Source organism: Canis lupus, chromosome 7, assembly GCF_011100685.1.
Source record: "Canis lupus familiaris isolate Mischka breed German Shepherd chromosome 7, alternate assembly UU_Cfam_GSD_1.0, whole genome shotgun sequence".
In the NCBI taxonomy this organism is placed as follows: domain Eukaryota; kingdom Metazoa; phylum Chordata; class Mammalia; order Carnivora; family Canidae; genus Canis; species Canis lupus.
Genome location: NC_049228.1, coordinates 33,171,897 through 33,196,437, shown reverse-complemented (window position 1 = coordinate 33,196,437; position 24,541 = coordinate 33,171,897). Strand labels below are relative to the sequence as shown.

At 39.6% G+C, this 24,541-nt stretch overlaps 1 protein-coding gene across 5 annotated transcripts in view; it reads right to left on the bottom strand.

The window, feature by feature from the left end:
• The window catches only part of EXO1 (exonuclease 1), a 31,750-nt gene extending 7,669 nt beyond the window's left edge, over window positions 1–24,081 (bottom strand). For 2 of the 5 annotated variants that reach the window (XR_005362182.1, XM_038542685.1), the window contains exons 1-12: window positions 23,950–24,080; window positions 23,154–23,597; window positions 22,052–22,225; window positions 20,233–20,352; window positions 17,136–17,259; window positions 16,039–16,176; window positions 14,525–14,737; window positions 12,866–13,053; window positions 12,082–12,178; window positions 8,490–8,715; window positions 5,146–5,392; window positions 1,015–1,573 (exon numbers count right to left, since the gene is read on the bottom strand). Coding sequence is in view for 4 of the 5 variants with exons in the window: in XM_038542685.1 (XP_038398613.1) it covers window positions 1,015–1,573; window positions 5,146–5,392; window positions 8,490–8,715; window positions 12,082–12,178; window positions 12,866–13,053; window positions 14,525–14,737; window positions 16,039–16,176; window positions 17,136–17,259; window positions 20,233–20,352; window positions 22,052–22,212 (2,073 nt within the window). In the remaining variant the exon portion in view is untranslated. Of the gene's footprint in view, window positions 1–1,014; window positions 1,574–5,145; window positions 5,393–8,489; window positions 8,716–12,081; window positions 12,179–12,865; window positions 13,054–14,524; window positions 14,738–16,038; window positions 16,177–17,135; window positions 17,260–20,232; window positions 20,353–22,051; window positions 22,226–23,153; window positions 23,598–23,949 lie in introns of all 5 variants that reach the window. The other 3 variants (XM_038542688.1, XM_038542687.1, XM_038542686.1) reach the window with 3 other exon arrangements.
• Between the last annotated feature and the right edge of the window lie 460 nt (window positions 24,082–24,541).

The window sequence follows — 24,541 nt, the reverse complement described above, 5'->3', positions numbered from 1 at the left end:
AGATTTATTATTTACTCTTCAATGTTCAGGATAATCAAAGTTCTGCCACACAGTACTGTGGCTATCACTGTTCTTACAACTTGGTAATCAAGAGTTGGTGAAGATAAAACAAAGTATGTTACACTGGTAAGTCTGAGGTGACTCAGATGTGTAGGAAGCCAGTAGACCAGCATGTCATTTTAAAATAGAAGGTCATTGGGAGCTTATGGGCAGCACTTATCTGAAGCTGTGATTTAGGTCAGACTAGAAGGTATTTCATAAATAAGGAAAACAATGGTTAGGATGCTTTTATTGACTTAAAACAGAGTCACAAAGTCACATGTATTACTACTTTGTTTTGTTAGAAAGGGAAATCAGCAAGATTAAGAAGAGTAAACTGTAAACTGAAAACATATTTCTAAGTACTAAAGCTTAAGATGAACACTAGCAAATTCCTAAGGCCACTTCTTATAAGGTCTCTCTTTTTTTTAAGATTTTATTTATTTATGAGAGAGAGAGAGAGAGAGAGAGAGAGAGAGGCAGAGACACAGGCAGAGGGAGAAGCAGGCTCCATGCAGGGAGCCCAATGTGGGACTCAACCCCGGGACCCCAGGATCACGCCCTGAGCCGAAGGCAGATGCTCAACCACTGAGCCAGGGACACCTGGGTAGTCCCTCTTATAAGGTTTTTATGTTATCTCAATTCAAGAGTATATTAAGGAATTAGATACTAAATTTATTACAATGTATATCATTCTGCTTAGGTCTTTTCTTAACTGTGCACAACTTGAGATAGCTATTCATGGAGCACACAGTGACTCCAGAAATACAGTTAGGTAAACCATACACAAAAATGAAACATACAGAGAAGTCCTTAAGATGAAAAGAATGTGAACTTTCTACACAGTAAGATCTAGAATAAAAAATTAAGACAGCCAATTATTTCCAAAATGTAGGCAGGATTTCTCCAATTATCTAACACCCTATTTTCTCTTACATATGGATTTGAAAACAAAGGTTTCATAACATAACTTACCTCTGAATCCGAATCCTTACTAGAAGGCTGAGAAAGTTTTGATGCATTTAAACTGTGTGGCGATAATGCTGTGCTTTCCTGAGACTGTGGAGACCAAGCTGCAAGCCGTGAGGGAGGCGCTTCATCGCCTGACTCATCGCTCCTTGACTGGGACATACTGGACACCTCCCTCCGGTCAGGCAGGGTGGTGGGGGGATCAGTCCTCCTCCGGAACTGCTGCAATGCTGCGCTGGGAGAGGGGCTTGAAGTTCGTGAAAAATCTCCAAGACTTCCGGACCAGCTAAAACAATTTCTGAGTGTTCCCAGAGTGGGCGGTGAAATGGTCCTGGTGAACTTGCTGGTCTCAGAAGATAGAGACTCGTCAGCCACCACAGCTGCCTCGTCCGCAACTGGATCACGTGAATTAGGTGCTACGTCCGTACCAGCTGGCTTTGTGCCATCTACACAATCTGATTCACTCAGACTGCTTTCTTTCTCTGTGACAGCACTTTCACCTAGGGTCTCACTGCTTGCTTTCACAGATACACAGTCGGCAGAATCCAGAGAACTGCAAAAAAACCTAACAGGAAAAACAGCAGAAGAAATATATACATATTTTAGAGTTTCCTCACAAAGGCGATAAGACTCAGAAAATGAAAAATGTTCTCGATTTTTCAAGCAAAATCCTATAAATATCATAATTTCATAAAGACAAAAACAGATCTTGAAAGCTTAAATTTTGGTTGTATCAACATTTACACATTTAAAAATTTATTTACACAATGAATTTGTAGATAGGATTTCCTAAAAGCAGTCAGTCTCTACATACATGTACTTGGAATATCCAATGCATATTTTATCTACACCTAAACAGGACATAGGCCTTCTTCCCCCTAACCTTTATTTAATAAATTCCCAGACAGACTAGAAGCTCCCTGAGGACAGATACTATCCATGCTGTCAGGTCCTCCACAGCCCCTACACTAATGGCTAACAGTCAGATACTTGAAGAGTTACAGAGGTATGCAACAGAAGGGACAATTTACAGTTACTGTCTCTTATTCAGTAAAAGCAAAATAAGAGAAATTACACAGTACTCTTTATCTTAGCTTATTTCCTAGTAGCATATTATCTGGGAACTTGTACTGGTATATCCCCTACTGGCTTTTAAAATAAATACCTTATCAACTTTTATGTTATTTGAAATATTGAGGTTACGACTTTCACATCAATAAATTCTGTATTGATAAGAGGTATTACTGACAGTGTGGCAGCTTTAAAAAATCACTTATAAACACTCCAATACAAAAGAAAGATCAGTATCATTGTGGAGAAGATGTACTCAGAGTTTTTTGGTTAAAAAGGAAATTCTCAGATAAATCAGATAAATATGAAGCCTAAAGAGAATTTACTTCCTCAATAAGCATTAGTACGAATCCAAGATAATAAAGAGAATATGTACTACATGCTGGAGGGTAAAAATCCCCTCTCTCCTTTATCAAATCCCACAGTGAAGTGTGGGTATAAGCCAGGAAGGAAGCAGTCCATGGGAGGAAAGGTCTTACTAGCACTATTCACTAAGCACAAAACAGCAGCTCCTAGATTTGTCCATATAATTCATTTTTATATAAGTAAGAACCCCTATGATATCCAATAGTCCAAAGAGAAGTTATAGTGACAGTGCCCAAGATTATAAAATTAATCAACTAGAGAGTAGAATTAAAACCCAGAACCCCTCCCAGAAATATTTATATTTCTAGGTCTCAAAAGATAAACTGGCAGGTGTCTAGGATAAGTATCTATGTAATAAAGAAGAGTTAAAACAGACTTCCATAAAAGCAGACAAGATGGAGACAACCTTTGGCATATTACCTCCTGTTGCATTACATTAATGTAGTGAAGTGGAATATTATATTAACTATAAATCATATTACAGTGAGGTGATAATGAATTCACATTCAGGCCAATGAGACCATGTGTTCCTTTCAATCCACCATGCTGACGAGGCCTAGGAACCTCTGTGTCACCAGTACAAAGTAAACCATTCCGGGAAAGTTGTTTAACCTCTCAGAGTCTCAATGTCTTAACCCAAAATAGAGAAAATAACATCGACTTTGAATATCTCATAATTTTGCTGTGAGGACTAAAAGTATATTCAACAACTTTGAAAATTAAGAAAACTAATTTTAATATCCAGATGTTGCTATGCCACCCAGGTCAGAAAATTTTACATCAAAGACAGTTATTTCACAGGAAACTGATGGAGAAAAAAAAATCATTTCTCCAAGATCTCTTAACAATTTATTAGTAATACATCTACCTAAACCACAGAAAGCGGATTATGTGAAGCTTTGGACAGGTATCTCATTAAGCTTGTGCAGTGACCAGGCCAGTTGTATGGGCATGTGCAAATATGGCCCTCATCAGTTGTCCTCAGAGAAGAGCTGGACATCAAGTGACAGAAAAGGGAAATTTTATTTTCATCCACATGGAAAAATGAAATGCACGTTCCAAGAGTTCCTGCAAGTGAGGAAAGCCAACTTTCTAGAGAGGGCTTTCTTCATTGTTTGTAACCTCCTTTTTCATCATTTCACTGGGAGTAAGCATGTTCAACGAGAGTGAGCAGTACACGCAGAATCAGAATGAGCGTTTCAATTTTTCTGTTCCACTTCTGGCCTTTTAGAATCCACTGTTCACAGCACGCTTGGAATGGTCTATCAAAAGCAGGAATCAAATCATACTCTTCCCCTGACTAAAACCCTCCAAATATCTTCTATCACCTCTAAAGACTAGAAGCTCCTTTGCCTGGCTTACAAATCTTCCATGAACTGGCCCCCTGCCTATTTCTCTCTGTCAGCATCCTTTTGCAGACTTATGTTTTGGCAGGAATAGTGATAGGAGTGGCTGACAGCAATAGTTGCCCCCATGCTCCAAGCCTCGGCCCACAGGGAAGATAGAGGCTCCATTCTTTGTAATGATATTTGATATCTATTCCTTCCCTCTGACCCTTTCCAACCACCCTCTTTAATGCCCAGGAGCACCTCAGGCATACACTTGTCCCTGTACTTACCACACTGTACAGATTTTCTTTATGGACCTGTTTTTGCAACTACACTACAAGCTTCTCAACAAATACCATGCCTCTCATTTCGTAACTCAATGCTTAATATAGTATTATGTTCTCAATTAATATTAGAACTCTACAGTCATCTGTATTTATTTATTTTTAAAATATTTTATTAATTTGAGTAGAGAGAGAGTGACAGAGAGAGACTACGAGTGAGGAGAGGGGCAGGGGGAGAAGGAGAAGCAGGCTCTCCACTGAGCAGGGAGCCCAATTCGGGGCTCCAATCCAGAACCCTGGGATCATGACCTGAGCTGAAGGCAGACCCTTAACTGATTGAGCCACCCAAGCATCTCCAGTCACCTGTATTTAAGTGTATTTCAAAACTACTCTGATGTGATGCCTCAGTGGCTCCATTGATTGGCCATCCGACTTTGGATTTCAGCTCAGGTCATGATCTCAGGCTCTGCACTCATTGAAGAGTCTGCTTGAGATTCTCGCCCCTTCTGTCCCTTTCTCTGTTCATATTCTCTAAAATAAATAAATCTTAAAAAACAAAACAAAACAAAACAAAACCCGGGATCCCTGGGTGGCTCAGCAGTTTAGTGCCTGCCTTTGGCCCAGGGCATGATCCTGGAGTCTCGGGATTGAATCCCACGTCAGGCTCCCAGCATGGAGCCTGCTTCTCCCTTTCTCCCTCTGCCTGTCTCTGCCTCTCTCTCTCTGTGTCTCTCATGAATAAATAAAATCTTAAAAAAAAAAACAAAAACAAAAACCAAACCAAACCTCTTGCGAAATTATTTTTAGCTCTGAAAAAAAGCAGTAGAAACAATGAAGGGACCCTCCAAAACAACAGAATTTCTCTAATGCAAAATATAGATCTACAATTCTTATTTTGCTTTAGTATGAAGAGACGTTTAAGAGAACAGATGTGCGTTTACGTTGGGACTCTGCCAACATGATACTTGTGGTACGTGAAGCCAGGCTCCACACCGACCCCCTAGAGTCAACGTTTACTGAAGACAACTGGAATAAGTACCAATGTAGGAGCTGACACAGCAGACACACAATATCATGCAGAACTGTACCTGCTTCTGGTCCCTGGGACGACAACCGCACCACTCTCTTCATTTTTCCTCTGTAAAAATGCTGCAAATTTATTTCTTGTCGTAGGTGCTGTGCTTCCATTTTTTCTAACAGTGCTTCCATCTACCAGGTCAGATGTGAGCATTTCAGAAGAGTTCAAAGATTTAGGACCTTCACAATTATTTTTCTTGGTCTTCTTTGTAAATGAAAGGGAATACTGACTCAATAGGTCATCTTCTGACAGCTCTTCTAGATAAAAACAAAATGATCTATAAATCTTTGTTCATGTGGAAACTTGGTCTTAATGTTACAGTCTACATCTCACTATTCTAAGGATGAAGTCTTATTTCTTTAACATTGCATCACAAGAAGAGAGATACAAGGATGACTCAAAAGAAAAAAAAATCCCTTAGCTGTGTTTTAGTTTCACAAATTAGTTAAGATTTTAACATCAATTATTTGTATGATTTTATGTGAAATTACGGAAACCAAAATTTCAGGATACAATCAATTCCATAAGATAGTTATTGTACTGAAGGCTTGATTTTGAATGAAAAAAAAAAAAAAGGCACTTTACATGTCAATGTATGATTTCCTGTTTGATTTTTAAAATGTTCTAATAAAACCAGCAGCCATTTATACATACCACCTATACATTACGGCCCCGGAAGTACATGTGATTGTCATATAGTAAAGTGAACTGCACTCCAGTTCTGATCCTCATTGCCCAGCTAGAGGCCCTAGAAACTTGTGTGACAAATGTATTCTATGGCATTAGAATAAACCATAAAATTAAATAAAATAGTTGGTTGACGACTGAGATAGTCAACAACATAGAGATAGCATTTTTGCTTTAAATTGATCCAACTACAACTAATTCTCAGCCTGAACAGCTTCCACTCACTAACTGCTCACTACCTATGATCAATAAAATGGCTGGGGGTTCCAAATACTAGAGAAAGAAGAAAATACCTCAAATTTAAAAATATACAGATTTTTAATAATTTACAGAAGAAGAAAATACAAACACGGTAGGATCCTGAGAAAGGTTTCTCCAAGCAGCAGCCACACCAGGCTAACTGCATTTTCCTTCTGTGATAAGGCTGTTGGACTAGCTATTTGGGAGAATTCCACAGGTTTAGATATTGAGCAGGGCACTTCGGTGTCTCTCATATTATGCTAGTGGACAAGACAGAGCAACACAACTGGATATTAGTTAGCAAGGAATTACAGCAAGTTGAAGAGTGTTGGAAGACTGCAGGCAACTAGCTGCCTGAATGGTCTGGAATCTAGCATAAGTACTCTTAATGTTGGTATGCTAAACATTATATAAACAAACACATTTTAATCAAAACTCTGAGATATCGAGAGCCATACTTCTCTCATTTCTAGGTGACACAGGTAATACTCGTACGTGAGTAGACAACACAAAGATTTTTCAAGAAAGGCAGAACAATGGATTATAACAAATTAAGATTATATCAATAGAATTTAATCCATATTTAAGTTTAAAATATAACTGTACCTGGCTTAACAACTAGTGTATTTTGATTATTAACTCAATAAATGCCAGCAAAATGACAGGAATGTTAATAAAAGCTATCTTATAGTTTGCAAAAATAAAAGTATGAGCTAAAAGCTTTGCAAAGGACTTGTTTTGTTGTTAGACTTTCACTCATTTGTGTAGAGGTCTGAGAAGGAGAGAAGGACCAGCTTATAATTAGCCTTTCCATTTCTACGTATCTTATGGATAAAAATAAAATACCTTTGCCCAACTTAGTATTCTACTCTCAGTACTTCTGTTCAACATCATATTGCAGGTTCCAGAAGACAAGAAAAAGAAATAAAAGGAGAAGAAAAAAATGATCAAAAAGCAAATAACTAAATATCATCCAGAGTGAAAAAGGAGACGCACAACTGTCTTTATTTGCTGGTGACATGATTGTCTATGCAGAATCCTGTGGAGTCTACGAAAGAGATGTTATGAACATGTGGGTTTACAAGGTTGCCAAACAGGATATTAAAATATAAAAATAAAAAAAAATGTAAAAATCATACAGTTGACCTTTAACAAGAGAGTTAAGGGTGCTGATTCCCTCCAGAGTCAGAAATCTGCATATAACTTGAATATAACTTGACTCTCTAAGAACGTTAACTAATGGCCTACTGCTGACCAAAAGCCTTACTGACAATACAACCAATTACCATATATTTTGTATGTTATATATGTTATATCCTGTATTCTCATAATAAAGCTAGCGACAAGAAAATATTAAGAAAACCACAAAGAGAAAATGAAAAAAGTTCCTGTATGAAAAAGTGCTGTATGAAAAAAGTTCCATATATAAGAGGACTTGCACAGTTCAAGCCCTTCTTGTTCAACAATCAATTGTATTTCTAGCAATGAGCAATTAGAAATCAGAATTAAAAATATCACTTGCGATAGCATCAAAAATCTGAAACAGAGGGATAAATTTAATAAAATGTGTTTAAGACACTAAAAACCACACGGCACTGTTGAAAGAAAACTTAAATAAGCAGATCAGAAAACTCAATCTTGGTAAGAAGTCAATTCTCCCCAACCTGGTCTATAGATTCAACTGGATTCCAGTCAACATCTCAGCAGACTTAACTGTTTTTAAGTTGACATGTTGATTCCAAAATTTGTATGGAATTGTGAAAAACATAGAGTAGCCAAAATAACTTTGCAAAAAACTTAGAGGACTTTTATTACTTAATTCCAAAATTTACTGTTAAGCTATGGTAATTAAGAGAGTGTCCTGGCATAAAGACACTGGGCCCGGGATCCCTGGGTGGTGCAGTGGTTTGGCGCCTGCCTTTGGCCCAGGGCGCGATCCTGGAAGACCCGGGATCGAATCCCACGTCGGGCTCCCGGTGCATGGAGCCTGCTTCTCCCTCTGCTTGTGTCTCTGCCTCTCTCTCTCTCTGTGAGACTATCATAAATAAATAAAAATTTATAAAAAAAAAAAAAAAAAAAAGACACTGGGCCCCATCATACAGAATGATAGAGCCCAAAACAGACTCATACAAATGTGCCAAGGCAATTCAATGAGGAGAGGGCAATCTTTTAACAACTGGTGGTGGAACAAGTGGATTGCCATATATAAAAAAGGTCAACCTTGATTCTTACCTCACACCATATTAAAAAAAATAATTCTAAATGGATCAAAGGCCTAGGTCTAAGAGCTAAGACTACAGAAGCTCTAGAAAAAACAAACAAAAGTCAAAAGAAAATCTCAGTGACCTTAGGTTTGGCAAAGATTTCTTCAATGTGATTGATACTCACTAATATTTCACAACATACACAACCGGCAAAAATACGTACCATTTCTTGGTCTTTTCACAATGGATGACTTTCTTGGAAGATTTAACCCTTTAATACTGATCACTTGTTCAATGCCCATAGTACTTGGATTTTCCTTCAATCTTGTAGCATCTGAAACAATATCTAGCTCAAGTCTAGGGCAATAATTCCTATGCCAAATGCTATTAACGTTAGATGATTTTTGACATGTTTTGTCATTCCAACTCTGACTTCTTGATTGGGCAGGCTAAAATAGTAAAAAGGAAAAGGATTACCTGAAGAAGGAAAATAATCAAATCATTTCCCTCTCCAGCAACATAAATTATAAGTAAATAATTTATTCTTTTCAACAATCTTTGATGAAATATCTGCTAATAACATTTTTTACTTTGATGGTAATACATTTTTCCATTAAATGTGTCTTGTATTCTTGGGTCTGTTTCTCTTCTAATGAAGGTCAAGTGACCTTGTTATCTCATTTCTCAGAAATAAAAAGTGAATCTTCCTAAGATGTACAGTGCAAGAAATTGAAATGCACTTGAAGAAATGTGGCCAGAAAAAAAGTACTTTCAAAATTTGAGTATTATTTCAAAACACAATACCAATTAGTTTAACAATCATCTGGAAATAAGCCTCTAAATAGTCATTTACATACACTTTATAAAGCGCCTGAAAGTTAAAACCATAAAGTTGTATATTTAAAGTAAACTACTTGGGTATACACGGAGTCTCACAAAAAAGTTTCTCTAAGAAAGAGTTTATTGCCAGGTAAGTGCTGGTAAACAATCACTCTCAATGCTAATATAAGTTATTCACAATTACAACATATTCTGGATGATAATGACATAGTAACAGGCTATCAATGACACTCTAACAGAGAAGAGGCAAAGGAAAAAATGAACAAAGACATAAAAATGTTGGTACTAAGGGCATGAATCCTACTTGACAAAAATCCCACCTGAACTTGGAATTTAATCTAAGCCTCTCACTTAAAGAAAGGATAAAAATAAATAAAACAAGGTGACATTATTCAGGATACATTTTAAGGATTAATAAGGACAGTAATTTCAAATAATTGAGTGAATGGTTATCAAAAACAGCTTCAGCTTAAGGATAATGGCTCATGGCATTAGATCCCACTGATTTTTCTTGTTTTTTTAGATTTTATTTATTTGGGAGAGAGCGAGAGCATGAGCAGAGGGGAGGAACAGAGGGGAGTGGCAGAGAGAGAGGGAGAGGCAGACTCCCCACTCAGGAGGGAGTCTGATGCCGAACTCCATCCCAGGACCCTGGGATCATGACCCAAACTGACAGCAGACAATTAACTGACTGAGCCACCCAGGGTCCCCTATTGATGGTTTTATTGCAAAAAGAGAAACAGACTGGGAAAACCAAATTTTAGATAAACAAAAAGGATTAATTAGTTTGGCACAATTAACCGTTCCTACAGAAATTTCTCTGATGGCCATCTTAGTGAGCCAACCATTCTTGTTAATGTCTGGATATATTTAATACAACCAACTATTTTAGTTTCTGAGCCAAAAAAAAAAAAAAAAAAAAAAAAAGGCTTAAGAATCATTCCTAATGAAATTATAATAGCAATAATTCAAATATGTAAAGAAGATTGTAAACCCTTTTCAGTCCTTCGATTATCATCTCCTAAAACAATAAACAAACATAAACTCTATCTGCAGTAAAATTCGGAGATACCTGTATTGTCCAAACCATAGTGAAGACAGAATATAGAGAAATTTTTGGAACCTAGCAGAAGAGAGATCAAGCCCAAGTGTCTGCAGAAAAGAATCCCAAAGGGAAGTCAATTTCACCTACAAAAACATGATAAAAGCTCAGGAATTTAAGGCACCAGGGACCATGCATGCCCCACATGGGGGAGGGCTAAGAAGAGGAGGATTATTTGACCCCTGGGCCCTCATCTTCTACCTGACCATATAGTCAACTCACACCTACCCCTTCAGAACCAGAGCAACTGTTTAGTTGAAACCCAGAAATATAACACAGATATAGTAGCAATTTAGAAGGTGAGAAAATCCATTGGTCTAAAGACAGAGGTCAAATGAAAGGCCCACTCCAACTCACTTTCCCTAATACCTGCTCTCAAAATGCAAACTGCCACATTTACACGTTAAGTAGAAACTGGAGGATCCCTCTTTGGAAAAATGGAACCGTGCAGAGAAAACACACTGACATTTGGTAATTCACAAAATCAAGCCAGCTTGTTGGCAACCAGATCACCCAAGAGTAAAGCCCAAGGCTATAAGCCCACTCAACTGCACAAATATCAAGCTTCTCAGTACCTCTCTCAAATAGGAACAAATGGACAAGAAACTTCAGATGCCTGAAGAAACGCTCCACCATGAAGGGGAAAAGGCCAAAACAAGTAGAAAAAAAAAAAAAAAAAACCCATTCAGAGCAAACAGAATGCAGAGAACAGAAAATGTCAAGAGAATAAAATTATATTCTCAGAGAGATCTGTAATACAGAATCTTTAAAAAAGTACAATTAAACAATGTATCCTTCAATAAGAAAATGAAAGCAGAAAAACATTCAACAGAATTTTTGGCAATGACAGGGATGTTCCGGGCTGTCCATTATGGTAGCCACTAGTCCCTAAGCACTCTCAAGGTGGCCAATGCAACTTCAGAACTAAAATTCAAATATTGAATTTATTAATTAACAAATTAACATTAATTTGTTAATTTGTTTCAATTAACATTGAAAATGTTAATTAATTTGAATAGCCTCATGTAGCTACTGACTACTATACTGGATAGTGCAAAGCTGGAAGACAAACATTTCCCAGAGAAATCACAAGACAAAGACATGAATAAGACAGAAAAACTTGAAGATTAGGAAATCTAATATCTAATTAAGAGAAATTCTAGAAAGAGAAAACAGAGAAGAGGAAAGAGTGATCTGAGTGTAAGGTTTACATGATTTGAGTTGATAAACATAAGGTTCTTTCCTAGTGTCATTAGGGATTTCTGCATAGTGCATATGTGAGTTTTCTGGATAGATAAGATATAGTCATCAGAACTTAATGAAGGAATAAATATGAATAGGAAACAGTATGAGAAAGAGAGAATGGTGGTAGTGGTGGTAGGTGGTGGTGTGTCAGAAAGAATATACACAATTGGGCAAAAGTAGAATAGGAAAGGTCTCAGAAACACAGCTCAGAGGCACTCAATGAATATTTGTGCAGTGGTGAGGGAGGGAGAAAACAGCTTTTACTTAATGGGAACATTTCTAGGCTCGAATCTTCAACTATGCTAAGTGTCAGAGGCAAATGGGGTGGGATGAGAAGGCATCAAATGTTTATAGATTCAGACGAAATGTTCAGGTCTGAAGGTCTGGTGATATATCATGAGGCTGCTTTTTAATTTAAGGAAATTCACCAATATATCTATGTTTTAAGACAGAGAATTTCTCCAGCATCAAGTTGTTTTAAACCCGCACTCCACACAGTGCTGGGATATAGAGATTCTTAGAAATGCTTACGAAATGAAGATTTGCCTTAGTCACAGTTCCTGAGACATAACTAAAACATGCTTTCTAAAAGTGAAGTCATTAAAAAAAAAAAAAATTAAGATGTTACCATAGCAGTGTCTGGATTGTAGTCATCAATCTGTTCAAAAGTGTTTATATCTTTATTTCCAAGGGCTATTTGAAGAGCTATGGAATCATCAAAATACCTAGGTTGGTAAGATTAAGGAAAAATGCTTTTATTAACAACCAAATAATAGTGTATTAAGATAGAAAAGTGTATTCTATGGTTACAGAAAATCTTCAGTTTCAGGACCTCAGCAGATCCTTCTTATTTTCCACTCAGCATGACTGAAATACCACATGCATTGTTTATCAGGCTCTATTTGTCACTGCAGGAGCTGGCCATTTTTGGAAGCAAAGCCTCAAGTCAACACTTCTTTCCAAGAGAGATGGGGAGGGAATCCTGGTCACCATCTATGTGACTCAGGGCTCTGAATCATCTATGTACATGTAGCCAGGGACTGTGAGCAGGGCATCCTCAACTGGTGTGCTCACGTGTCCACAACCCCCCCCCCCCCAAAAGAATGGAGTGTGCTGGCCAAGAAAGAAATGCCACCTTTCAAGTACCTTAAGCGGCTGACTGTACATGTTTCTGTTAAGGCAACTGAAGCAATTAATTAGCACATTATCATAGATGAGCCTCAGGTTTATAAACAAAAAGGTGCTCTGAATTTTCACCAGCATGGTAATTAAAATGAAAAAAAACATAGAATTCACTATAAAAAGGAAGCAAAGAATAATCTGCAGGCTTTTTACTGAATGCCTCACTAAAAAATCATCATAAAAATATGGACGAAGTACAAAATTCCACCATTCTCATTCAGAAAGGATACTGCCCAGCGTAGCTTAGTGTTTCAGGATCAATGTCATCTTCATAGGCATTCAGAGGGATGAGTTTCCTTCTGACGGGATCAAACACTAGCTGATAAAGGAAGGTATTGTTGGCTCGAATAAATCCTTTGATGTAATCTTCTGGTACGGTTATATTCATCTTAAGATAGTGTCCAATTTTCTTGATTACCTAAAAATGGATGTAAAAATATTTACTAGTTATCTGCAAATACAGAATGCGTCATTCCCAAGACCAACTGGTTTACATCAGAGGCAGATGAGGAGAGACAGAAAATTGATTTATTTTAATGGCATTAAAAGCCTCTACCAGCAAACATGATCAGGTCACATCACTAAAACCTCTCTGTAACAGTATTTTCTTCAATTTTTCTATTATAAACCCAAAGAATGAACAAGTCAGTTACACATCAGGTTTATATTCCCAAGTGTGACATTAAGACACATTCCTTGCCCTCAAAGTCCCTTTCATCCAAAAGGCAAAGTACAAACATACAAAAGCCCCGAGAATTAAAAATGAGGTTGACAATCTAACTTCTGTTAGTCATAGGTGATTAAAGCTGGAAGTGATTTAAATACTTCAAATCACACTCGGAGAGGAAGAAGGGAAGCCAGTGGCCCTGGAGTCACCGGCTAGCTAGTGCATGTGGCTCCACGCCCAGCTCTGCCACTGCCTCCTCACCAGAACTACCCCAGGGGAGCAGGGTTGGGGTGGCAAAATGAGCTTCTTTAACATATGCTTATTTTTCTTAAGGTAAAGATATCAGAGAGATGATAGAGGTGATTCAGGTGTCTTAGTTTTCCAGAGGACACAGGGCACATGATGCTGCATCAGAGAAGTAGGTATGAAAACCCAGCTGTCTTCTATCAAGCCTTGTTAAGGAAATTTACATAAATGTGCAATTCCAGTCATAATTTTCATGTTTTCAGAAGACATGGCTATTTTTCATTAAAATATGCTATGTATGCTAATACATAAAATACATGAATTTATGATTATTAGCGTTAAAATTTTTTTTTTAATTTTTTTATTTATTTACGATAGTCACTCACACACACAGAGAGAGAGAGAGAGGCAGAGACATAGGCAGAGGGAGAAGCAGGCTCCATGCACCGGGAGCCCGACGTGGGACTCGATCCCGGGTCTCCAGGATCGCGCCCTGAGCCAAAGGCAGGCGCTAAAACGCTGCGCCACCCAGGGATCCCCGATTAGCGTTAAATTAATAAACAGTGTATCTTTGAATTTGATTTAGTAAATATCAACAGCTATAACCTATTTAACAAAAATTATTGTCACCATGAGCCTTAAAGAGTGGATCCTGAGACCAAAAAGTTTGAGAACCACCACCACAGAGAACAGGACAGAAACTGAAAGATTATACATTTTAACAATTTTATCTAGAACATTTTGCTTTTAAGTCTCTTTATCTTAGTCTTCATTTAAAAAATTTTGCCAATTACTTAAAGCAGGTCCGTCAGTTGCCAAAAGCTAAATTGTAGTGTTTCAGTCATTTTGTCCTTGTGATAACACAATATGGGCTACTGATAGGATAGAATATTTAAAGTTGTTATTCTGAAGGGCTTATCTATGATGTAAGAAACACTCCAGAAACTGACGAGGATGCTGGGTGATTCACTCCTACCTTTACAATGTCTGGATTATTGGCTAGTCTTAGCACTTTGCAGGCCTTTGCTAACCCGATCCCACGCAGTGAGGAGAGGTAGTCACAGCCTGAGAGAATGCACATGTAACGGAACTTCTCCTCCGTGAACACATCCCCAAGCTGTCTGCACATTCCCAGCCGAGCCTGGTCAATTTCTAATCCATTTCCAAACTGGTCCATTTTTAAAATTACCTTCAAAAGGAAGGGAAACTGTTAATATCTATAAGGGTCATTATAGTTTTTCATTAATTCACTGCAATATTTCTAAGAATTCTTTCTTGTTCTGTATCAGCACTGAGAAAGGAGAGGGAGGTAGGCCAGTTAATTACCGTGAAATCTGCAAATAAATTAAACTGAAGCACAGGCTATGACAGACAAGGTTGTGCACCAGGTCTCCTTTGTTCTGACTCTGGGGAAAAGAATGCCCTTTCTGTACCCTTTACCTCCTCCTGACATCCAGGGTTGTCATGGCAATCAAACAGCAATTCATACAAAAATCCTTCTTATTTTTTTTTAAAAGATTTTATTTATTTATTCATGAAAGACACAGAGAGGCAGAGACATAGGCAGAGGGAGAAGCAGGGCCCCTGTGGGGAGCCTGATGTGGGACTTGATCCCAGGACCCCGGGATGAAGACTTGAGCCAAAGGCAGATGCTCAACCACTGAGCCACCGAGATGTCACAATCTTTTTCTTAAAGCAATATATGCTCATTGTAGAAAATTTGGGGAACATGGAAATTCAGGAAGAAAACAGAAGTTGCCTGACATCTCTCATCTATCACTGTTACCCAGCATTAATCCTCTGACAGATCCTCCTAGTCGTCTATGAAATATACAGATATAACCATTGGCAGGGGCAGCCCCGGTGGCTTAGCGGTTTAGCCCTGCCTTCAGCCCAGGGCGTGATCCTGGAGGCCTGGGATTAAGTCCCACATCGGGCTCCCTGCATGGTGCCTGCTTCTCCCTCTGCCTGTGTCTCTGCCTCTCTCTCTCTAGCTGTGTCTCTATGAATAAATAAATAAAATATTTTAAAAAATAAATAAACATTGGCAGTAACAAAAATGAGATCTTGTAGTTTTGTATCTTAATTCCCCCTTACAATATCATGATAAAATTTCCATTAAACAGTTTTATACATAATTCTAAATAACTACAAAGCATTCCATGAGATAAGTTATTTATATCACTTAATTGAAAAATAAAGCATATTGAGTAATACTAATAACAAGAACAGTAAGTGCATGCTCTACTGAAGGATTTGGATAAAACAATAAAACCTTCTAACCTTAAGGGCTTAATCTGAAAAAGTATTCAGAATTGTCAAGCAGCAAAGCCCTTCTTTCCATTTTAAATAATTATTAGCATTGTAAGCAGGTATTAACTGCAAGATTAAATAAAATAATGATTCCTGGAGAGGAAAAATCTTAGCTCCTTGCTTTACACCACTGCTAACTGCACAGAAAAGCAGCATGTAGTAGTCGTAGTTAAGTACCTTTTTACAGCCAAAGGCGAGGAGGTCAGAGTCCTCTGTAATTATAGCTTGTACAATACCAGCTTTGTTAAGATAGGCCAACTGTGCGTCTGCTTCGTATGGAGCCACGAGACAATCTACTCCCTGGGACCGAGCAGCCTGCCAGAGAAGGTCATGGTCAATCTCCAACACAGAGTGTAGATCTTATTACCAGCCTCACGCTGCTGTTATTTTCTGAAATCATTTCCTTTGGAGCAAATTTTTCAACTCTGAGTCCTACGTATACTGAACTAATCATATAGCCACAAAGATTTCTCTTTTTAAAAATCAACTTATAGGAGAAAATACTGCTGCACCTTCAGAGGGAGAAAAACAACTACAAGCCAGAAAACTTAATTATTTCAAATTGTAGAAAGCTTGCATCTTAAGAATGGCTATGCTCCAAAAGCATAGAAGACATTAATTTGGGGCTCTGAATATATCTTCCCCATAAAAATAACATGTTTTCTTTTCAGACGACAAAAGTATCTGACACTGTTTTGATAAAACTACAGAACTTAAACACTATATTTATTTTCCCACATTTACCAAGCAATCTGAACAGAGGGCTGAGGAAGGGGAAGCAAGGGCTGGGATTGCCGGCCTCGGAAGATCTATGGTAGTATGAAGCTTCCATGCAGAAGCAGGCTGAAGAGACTTAGGGTCTGAGAGCTCCTGAGCAGGTGAGGCTGGTTTGACCAATCCCACAGCCTACGAGAGTGGAGGTGGTAAGTGTTGAAGACAACACGGCAGTGGGGTGAAATTGGCCCTCTAGGAATCATCCTTCCATCTCTATGGAGCAATGTGTCCACGGAGCTCAAATAGTCCCTTAATGAGAAAGGGAGAGCATCCCCTAGTTCTTACTCTTCTCAGATTTCCCGCTTGGAGAGTTTTGGACTCCTCTCCTCTGTTGAAGGGTACTGCTCCCTTCCTTCCTGAGCCCTGCCCCCTCCTCAATGTTAGGCCTGGAATCATTTCCCTCCCTTCACTTTCTTGCTCTCCCATCAACAAATGACTCCTAATGAGCTTTGATGGACTTAGCCACTTTTTATGTTGGCTTCATTTCTTCTTTGGCTTACTTTGATGACTTTGTGGGCCATCGCATGTGTGATATTAATAGAACGGCTAAAACATTCTCTGGCTTCTGAGACTTTGCCCTCACGAAGAAGCTGTTTTCCCTTCAGAAGATTGGCCTGTCGTCTTCTGCAAGGGGAAAAAAAAATCAAGAGTCTGACTCAAGAAACTGAAATTTTCCTAGAGGAGAAAAAGTTTGACTCCTCTGAAGTGTTTACCAGGTGCCTGAGAACATGAACCCAAATCTCTTGGGCTTCTAGGTAACAGATGCACACACAAGCGTGTATCCTCAGACTTCCACAGCAATGCTGTAGGTCAAAAGAAAATGAAGTAACACCCAAGAAAATGTGAATCAAAGCTTTTGTACCATCAAAACTAACTTTCAAACACAAAAGTGCACCTTTATCGACATAAAAAGGACTTGAGAAATACTGTTTCTGTGAGCTTTTCTGTGGGATCTACTAGAAAAAAAAAATTCAGAAAAACCAAAATAGCATCTGCATAACAACTGTCTATAACAAGCAAACGGTAATTTGTAGAATCAATACTAAATACGGTTAAACAGGGAGATGGTGAGAGTACACATTCTAAGAATATAGAAGTAACATTTTTAAAATGGGAAAAGAGCACATGCAAAAGAAGAAATTTTAACTGTTTTCAATAATCATATTGGAAGTGGTACTATAAGTATTTTATTCTGAATCTACTGTTGAGTGCAATAAAATAACTATACTTATTTTGTGATAAAACAAATGAGCAATTATGAGATACTGCAACTTCATCACCTCTATCTCCTTGAAAGCAAGGATCCTCGGTATGGAAGAACAGGAGATAAAAATGCATTACAGAAGAAGTAGAAAGCCTGTAGTCTGAACTGGAAGAATCAGTCAGAACTCATGGGGTTTTAGCTTTAAGTAAATGTGCACATATACACAAATTCCCTAGTTCCACTTTTAGACTGGGTTCCACAGATGAGACTTATAGAAAAGGATTTTAAGTGCCTCTCCCACTGCTACAGTGGCACAGGGAAAGGTGATCCTACAAGGACAAAAAGAGTTCACAGGTCAGAGACAGACAGCTGTAATTTTTTTAAAGCCATTTTTGAGATTAACAAGAGAAAATTACTAAGTATCTACAATTAGAATTAATAACATGGTGCGGGGCACTCAGGTAGAATGTGGTTTGGATGCATCCCTTAGCCACACCACCTTGGGGCTGTCACCCATCCTTTTAGAACTGACCTAGAACCTATTCATTTTTCATTAAGAGCATACTTAGGAAACTGTACATTATTTGTAATAGAATGTGGACTCAGACAGTTTCAGTTACTCCTCTGTAAATAAACTTTACAAAGTTCTGGCTTTAAGAATCAGGAATCAGGGATCCCTGGGTGGCGCAGCGGTTTGGCGCCTGCCTTTGGCCCAGGGCGCGATCCTGGAGACCCGGGATCGAATCCCACATCGGGCTCCCGGTGCATGGAGCCTGCTTCTCCCTCTGCCTGCGTCTCTGCCTCTCTCTCTCTCCTCTCTGTGCATTCTCATAAATAAATAAAAAATCTTAAATAAAAAAAAAAAAATAAAAAAAAAAAAAAAAAAAAGAATCAGGAATCAGAGCCCTCCAACCTGAAACTGATATAACATTGTATGTTAACTACACTGGACTTTAAAAAAAAAAGAATAAAGAAAAAAAAAGAAGAATCAGAGCCCCCCAAGTCAACCAGGTTGAAAAACCTAGATCTGTAAAACTCTAAGCTGATTCTAGACCCAGAGAGAGCAAAACTAGGAAAGCAGCCCCTAAGAGAATGCTCCCTCAGTGAGACTTATTTCTTTCTAAGGTAGTGACTCACACTACCTTTGACAACTAAGCCCAGTGGTCTTTCCTACACAGAAACAAGGACTCCTAGGCCTAAAAACAAACACAGGAGGAAAAAAAAAAAAAAAGAATGGATGACTGAGGTGGGATAGCTGCTTTATTAAAATACAGAAATTCTTTCTAAGGTCTGTTGTTAAAAAAAATGACTAGAATCTGTTAAATATGAATAAAATTTCTAGGATACCTATTAAAAGAGGAGAGAATGCATCATTTTTCAACTAGAAACAAGAGACAATACAATAAGGGTGGAAAAAGAAATGGTTCAGAAGTCAAGCAAGGTAGAAGTTACAGAAAAAAACAAAGAACAGAGAGAGGACAAATGTAAAATACCAAGTAAGAGAAATAATGTATTAAAATACATTAGTAATTAATGGTCAATGTAAAAGGAACGAACTCTATTTAAAAGATTTTTAAAAAGTAGCAAAGATTGACAGAATGGATAAAAATAAACAAAACATAGGGTACCTGGGTGGCTCAGTCGGTTAGATTGAGCCTCAGGGGGGGCAGGCTCCCCACTTAGCAGGGAGTCTACTCTAGATTTTCTCTCTCTCTCTGCCCTTCCCCCACTCACACAAGTGTTATATCTCTCTCAAATAAATAAATCTTAAAAAACAAACAAACAAAAACAAACAAACAAACAAACACCACCACACATGGCAATGTGTTATGAGAGGCAAACTTAAAAATCAATGGTGTAGTAAAGCTAAAGGTGAACAACAAACAGAAAAAAGTCATGGGTATGCTAATATCAGATAGAACAGACTTTAGGGGGAAAAAAAGCCTAACTAGAGGCTAAAAGAGTCATTATATATTGTTTCAGTTTAACCACAAAAATGTAATCAATTCTAAACTTGAATGTAACCAATAAAACCGCTTCAAAATAAAACAAAAAGTGGACAGAACTATAAGGTAAATGACAAATCCAACATCATACTTTTCTCCATGACTTATGAATTAAATAGACACAAATAAAAAAAACAGATGGAAAACAAAACAGTAAAGATACATATTTGAGCACCATAATAACTTACCGGACAGATTTACAATCTTCCTCTTAATAATTGGAGAATACAAATTCCTTTCTAGCACACATGGAACATTTAAAGAAACTTGGTCAATACTAGGCTATAAAGCAAGCCTCAACAAATTAAAATTTAAGAAAATTCGTATACAGACTATAATATCAGATCTTAATGCAATTAAATTAGAGTGAATAGAGAATCAACTTACTCTCTTCTAGACTTTTCCACTTCCTTCTTAGAAGGTAAAGTACAGCCATCAAAAATGAGAACAGGCTTGATCCCATGAGAGAGTAACATATTTACAAATTTCATACAAAATCCTACATACCTATGAAAATATAGAAACATGCATTAAGGTGTGTGGCATCTTGTAAGGTAATAACTCTCACTCTTTTTTAAAACCAGGTAAGACAGATTATGAAAAGAGAAGGTTTTTACCATGTAAAAAATAGGAGAAAGCAAATATAAAATCATAATAAATCTTACAGCAAATTCACATATTTTTTTTAACCTGACAGAACACAAACATCAGACACCTGAAGCACAAATCTTTTCAGGTCAGCATATTAGATCTTGAGCCTTACAATGGTCATAAAGGCTTATCATAACACTTTTCCAAATTTTCTGACCTTTTCTGATTAATAACCCCACCCAAAGGTGGATAAGAAAAGAAAAATAAACTCTATCAAATGTGACTTTTTAGTTGCTGTGAGGGAAAAAAAATTTTCAAGTCCATAATATGTCTTTGAAAGTTCTGAAACTTTTTAGTTCAATAAATTACTACATGGCAGGTCTGTGGAGTTCATCACTGACATCTCTAATAAAGGATATTTTCTGCATTATTTTTAAAGATTTTATTTATTCATGAGAGACAGAAAGAGAGAGAGGCAGAGACACAGGCAGAGGGAGAAGCAGGCCCCATGCAGGGAGCTCAACGTGCGATTCGATCATGCCCAGGTCTCCAGGATCATGCCCTGGGCTGAAGGCAGCGCTAAACCGCTGAGCCACCGGGGCTGCCCTATTTTTTGTATTTTGGACGACTCTTCCAATTAGTCGAAAATCTCAGAATCCTCAAGAATTGCAAAAACTAGAGAAATTTCTTCCCCTGTGAAGAACTATTCAAAGAAACATTGAAGATAGAATGAAAAACTTGTAGTCTTTAACTACAATTACAACTCTTCAAATTCAGTGGCAGGAAAGAAATGGCCTTCAAAAAAAAAAAAAAAAAAAAAAAAAATTCCCAGCAGATGCAGTGGTAGCAGTGTCCCAGTTTCCCAGTTCCTTCAGATCCCACACATACTATATTCGAGGTCACTTTTGATCACATTAACTTCATAAGACTGAAAGCCCAAAATTTTCACCATTCAATACTTTCCCCCTTTCCTCCAGGAAACAAACAGCATTAACACATTTTACCCATTGTTCATTGTGATTAACCAAGTCATATCAAGATCCAGGTGTCTTCCCTCTAGGACATAAATTACATATTGCAAAAAAGAAAATTCATTAATGGTGATCAAGTCACTCTGGAAAATCTCCATTCTGAAATTATACTTGTTTCTTTTTGTAATGTTTCCATGTAAAAAATAGAGAAGATATTAGTCCATTGAACACGTCTCCAATGAGGTTGCAGTTATGACTGGATATCAGCAAGGCCCACCACTCTGGGCCCCAAGTAAAGTAAACAGTAGTCAGAACACCTTGTCCCTTTGAAGCAACTGCTTTGTTCCGCAAACAGGGCTCAGCAGTGTGTTGTCTGTACCCAAGAACGTGGGAGTCTAAAATGGATTTTCAGAACGCAGTTAAAAAGTTTTTTAGGTAAAGAATAAAGGACACAGTCTTTGGTTTTTGTCTCCTGGTGCCTTGATACTACATCACAGAATGAAGTCTTTTCCTGATTTGGCAGTGTTCTCAGTCTCACTTCTTGGTAAACCTGGCATTGAATGAAAATGATCCCTTTCTGGAAAAAAAGGCAATACAAGTCTGATTCTCAGTTGGCAAAGAATTAATACAAGGTCCAAACTTACTTGTCAGTAGGTTCACCTCTGGCTAGTTTTTCAGCACAAGCAATAGCTCCTTTGTGAAGCCAGCAATATGTATCCACAGCTACTACCTGTCCTTTATACTTCCGCACGTGGATGGGCTCAGAAGCTTCTTTGATAAATTGCAGTAATCCATGTATTCCCATACTGCCAAGTTAACTATGTGACGTGAGAGGAGAAAGGAAAAACAGCAATATTTAGGAACAAAATATATTTACCCAAAAGGTTTAGAAAAGTAAGAAACAGAGCCTGGAAATGGGTATAGCAACTGTTATTGCTTAGATATTTGAGAATCCCTGCTCTTTACTACTTTAACCGGGCTCCTCCTTGCCAAGAATTCCCAGTCTGGAATATTTATGCTAATCACTAATTCTGCCACTTGACAATTCCTTAACGTTTATTCTTTCCAAAGTGCTTTCCCACCTGGAACCATAATGTGTGTTCCAAGCCGTTAACACACTACTATGCACACAGGAAGTGCTAAAGGAACATGAATGTCTAGCTCTCCAAAAAGGCATTGTTAGATCTACCCTCTTCCATTTAGGAAGAAGTCCCTAAGTTCCTCCTATACAGAAATTCTGAAGCTGGCTCAGACCTTTCTGAAGCAACTACAATTGACTCTTGAACAAGGAGGGTGGGGAGGGGTATTTGCTCTCACCCCTACCCAGTCGAAAATCCACATATTTTTGACTCTCCCAAAACTTAACTACTAATAGCCTACTGCTGAGAAGACTTACCAATCACATAAATTCAGTTAAGACATATTTTGTATATGTATTATATACTGCATTCTCAAAGTAAGCTAGAGAGAAGAAAACTGTATTAAGAAAACCACCAGGAAAATACATTTACAGTACTGTACTGCATTGATGGGAAAAAAAAAAAAAAATCCACCTAACAGTGAACTCTCACAGTTCTGATCCCAGTTGTTCAAGGGTCAGCTGTAGCACTCACCCCCACTCCTCAAGATAAAAGGGAAAAGCAATGGGGCCCAACAGCTGTTGGGCATTTCATGATATAGACCTCTTCCAGCAGACGTTAAGTTTGGGGGGCACGTCAGAAAGAACAGGTCAGAAGTCAGCCTCACCTTGATACAGTATCAAAGCTCTGAGCTCTGGGTCAGCGGTGCAGTCGCCAGTTGTGGAGCCCGGTGGAGGATTCGGACTCTTAAATACGGCAGGTAATTTGGATGCCCGCGTTACCCGAGCCACGGTTTGGGAATAACAATCAGCCTCCTACCTCTCCGACAACGCCTCTAAAAAGAGTTTTCTTCCCCTTTGAGGGAAACCGATGTAGTACACGTTTAGGAGACGCGTATGTCTCTTCTAAGCTAAGTAAACGCGCCCGCATAGACGTCTCCTCTTCTGCGCAGAATGAATGGGCCGGCGCCAGCGCTGGGCGGGCATCATGTCAGTGCGCCCACTGGCCGCACGGGAGCTGCAAGCACACGCGGCCTCACCGCTTCGCTCCGGTCCCCGGCTGTGCACGGGTGGTCCGCAAGCCCGTCCCTGGAGACACGCTTTTTTCCCGCCTGCACATCAAGAAGAAAATTCACTGTCCTTCAAGACTCGGGAGGCTGCTGTGAAAACCGGGCTGCTAGCCGGGGCGGGAGCCCGCGCACCGGCGACCCCCTCCCCTGCACCCAGCGCAGCCCAGCCCGGCCTGCTGAGCGATCAGCGCTCGGGACTCGGCGGCCGCGCGGCTCAGAGACGCGGCCCGACACCCTCCTCCCGGTCCCGGACCACCCGAGTCCCGAGAGGACGCCGCCCTGGGCCCACACACAGCCCGCTCCGCTCCCTCCCCGGGAAGGGCTCTCCCCATCCGCCCCAGAGCAGGCGGCCGGGGGGAAGCTCCGAAACCTGCCCCCGACGCCCCCAACTCACCTGGCCCGGCGCACCCGAGGCAGAACACCGGGAGCCGGGGAGCTGCGCGCACCGAGGACTTTTTAATTTGCGCGGGAGCCTGAGGTCCCGCCCCAGCGGAAGTGACGCCAGAGCGCTCCTCGGCGACGCCGGCTCGGCTGCTCGCGGCCTCCGCTTCCGGACCTGGGCGCCGCTCCTCGCGGGACCCCCGGCTGCCGCGGCCTGCGACCCCTTCTGGCGGGCGGGGCGGGGTGTGGGGGGGCCCGGCCTTCCGGACCTGCCGGCATACTGTGCGGCCTTCCGAAGGCGCGGGCGGACCTGGAGCAGCTGGCCCACAGGAAACGGTTCCCAGAAGTCGGTAGTTTCGCTCCCGCGGGGGCTGCTGGGAGTTGTAGTTCCCCGCCGATCGCCGGCCTCAGGTCCGGGCTGCGGCGGCTTTAGGAGCGCCCTCGCGTGTTTGCGTGGGGTTTTTTAACACCCGAAAGATCGCTGCTGCAAGTTCGTCCCTTAGTCACTGCGAGGGGCAGTTGACCCCAAGGCTCTTCCTCGCGGCGGGCTCCAGGGAAATAGAAGAGGCGTCGAGTTCTATACCCACGGGACGCGTCCTGTAGCC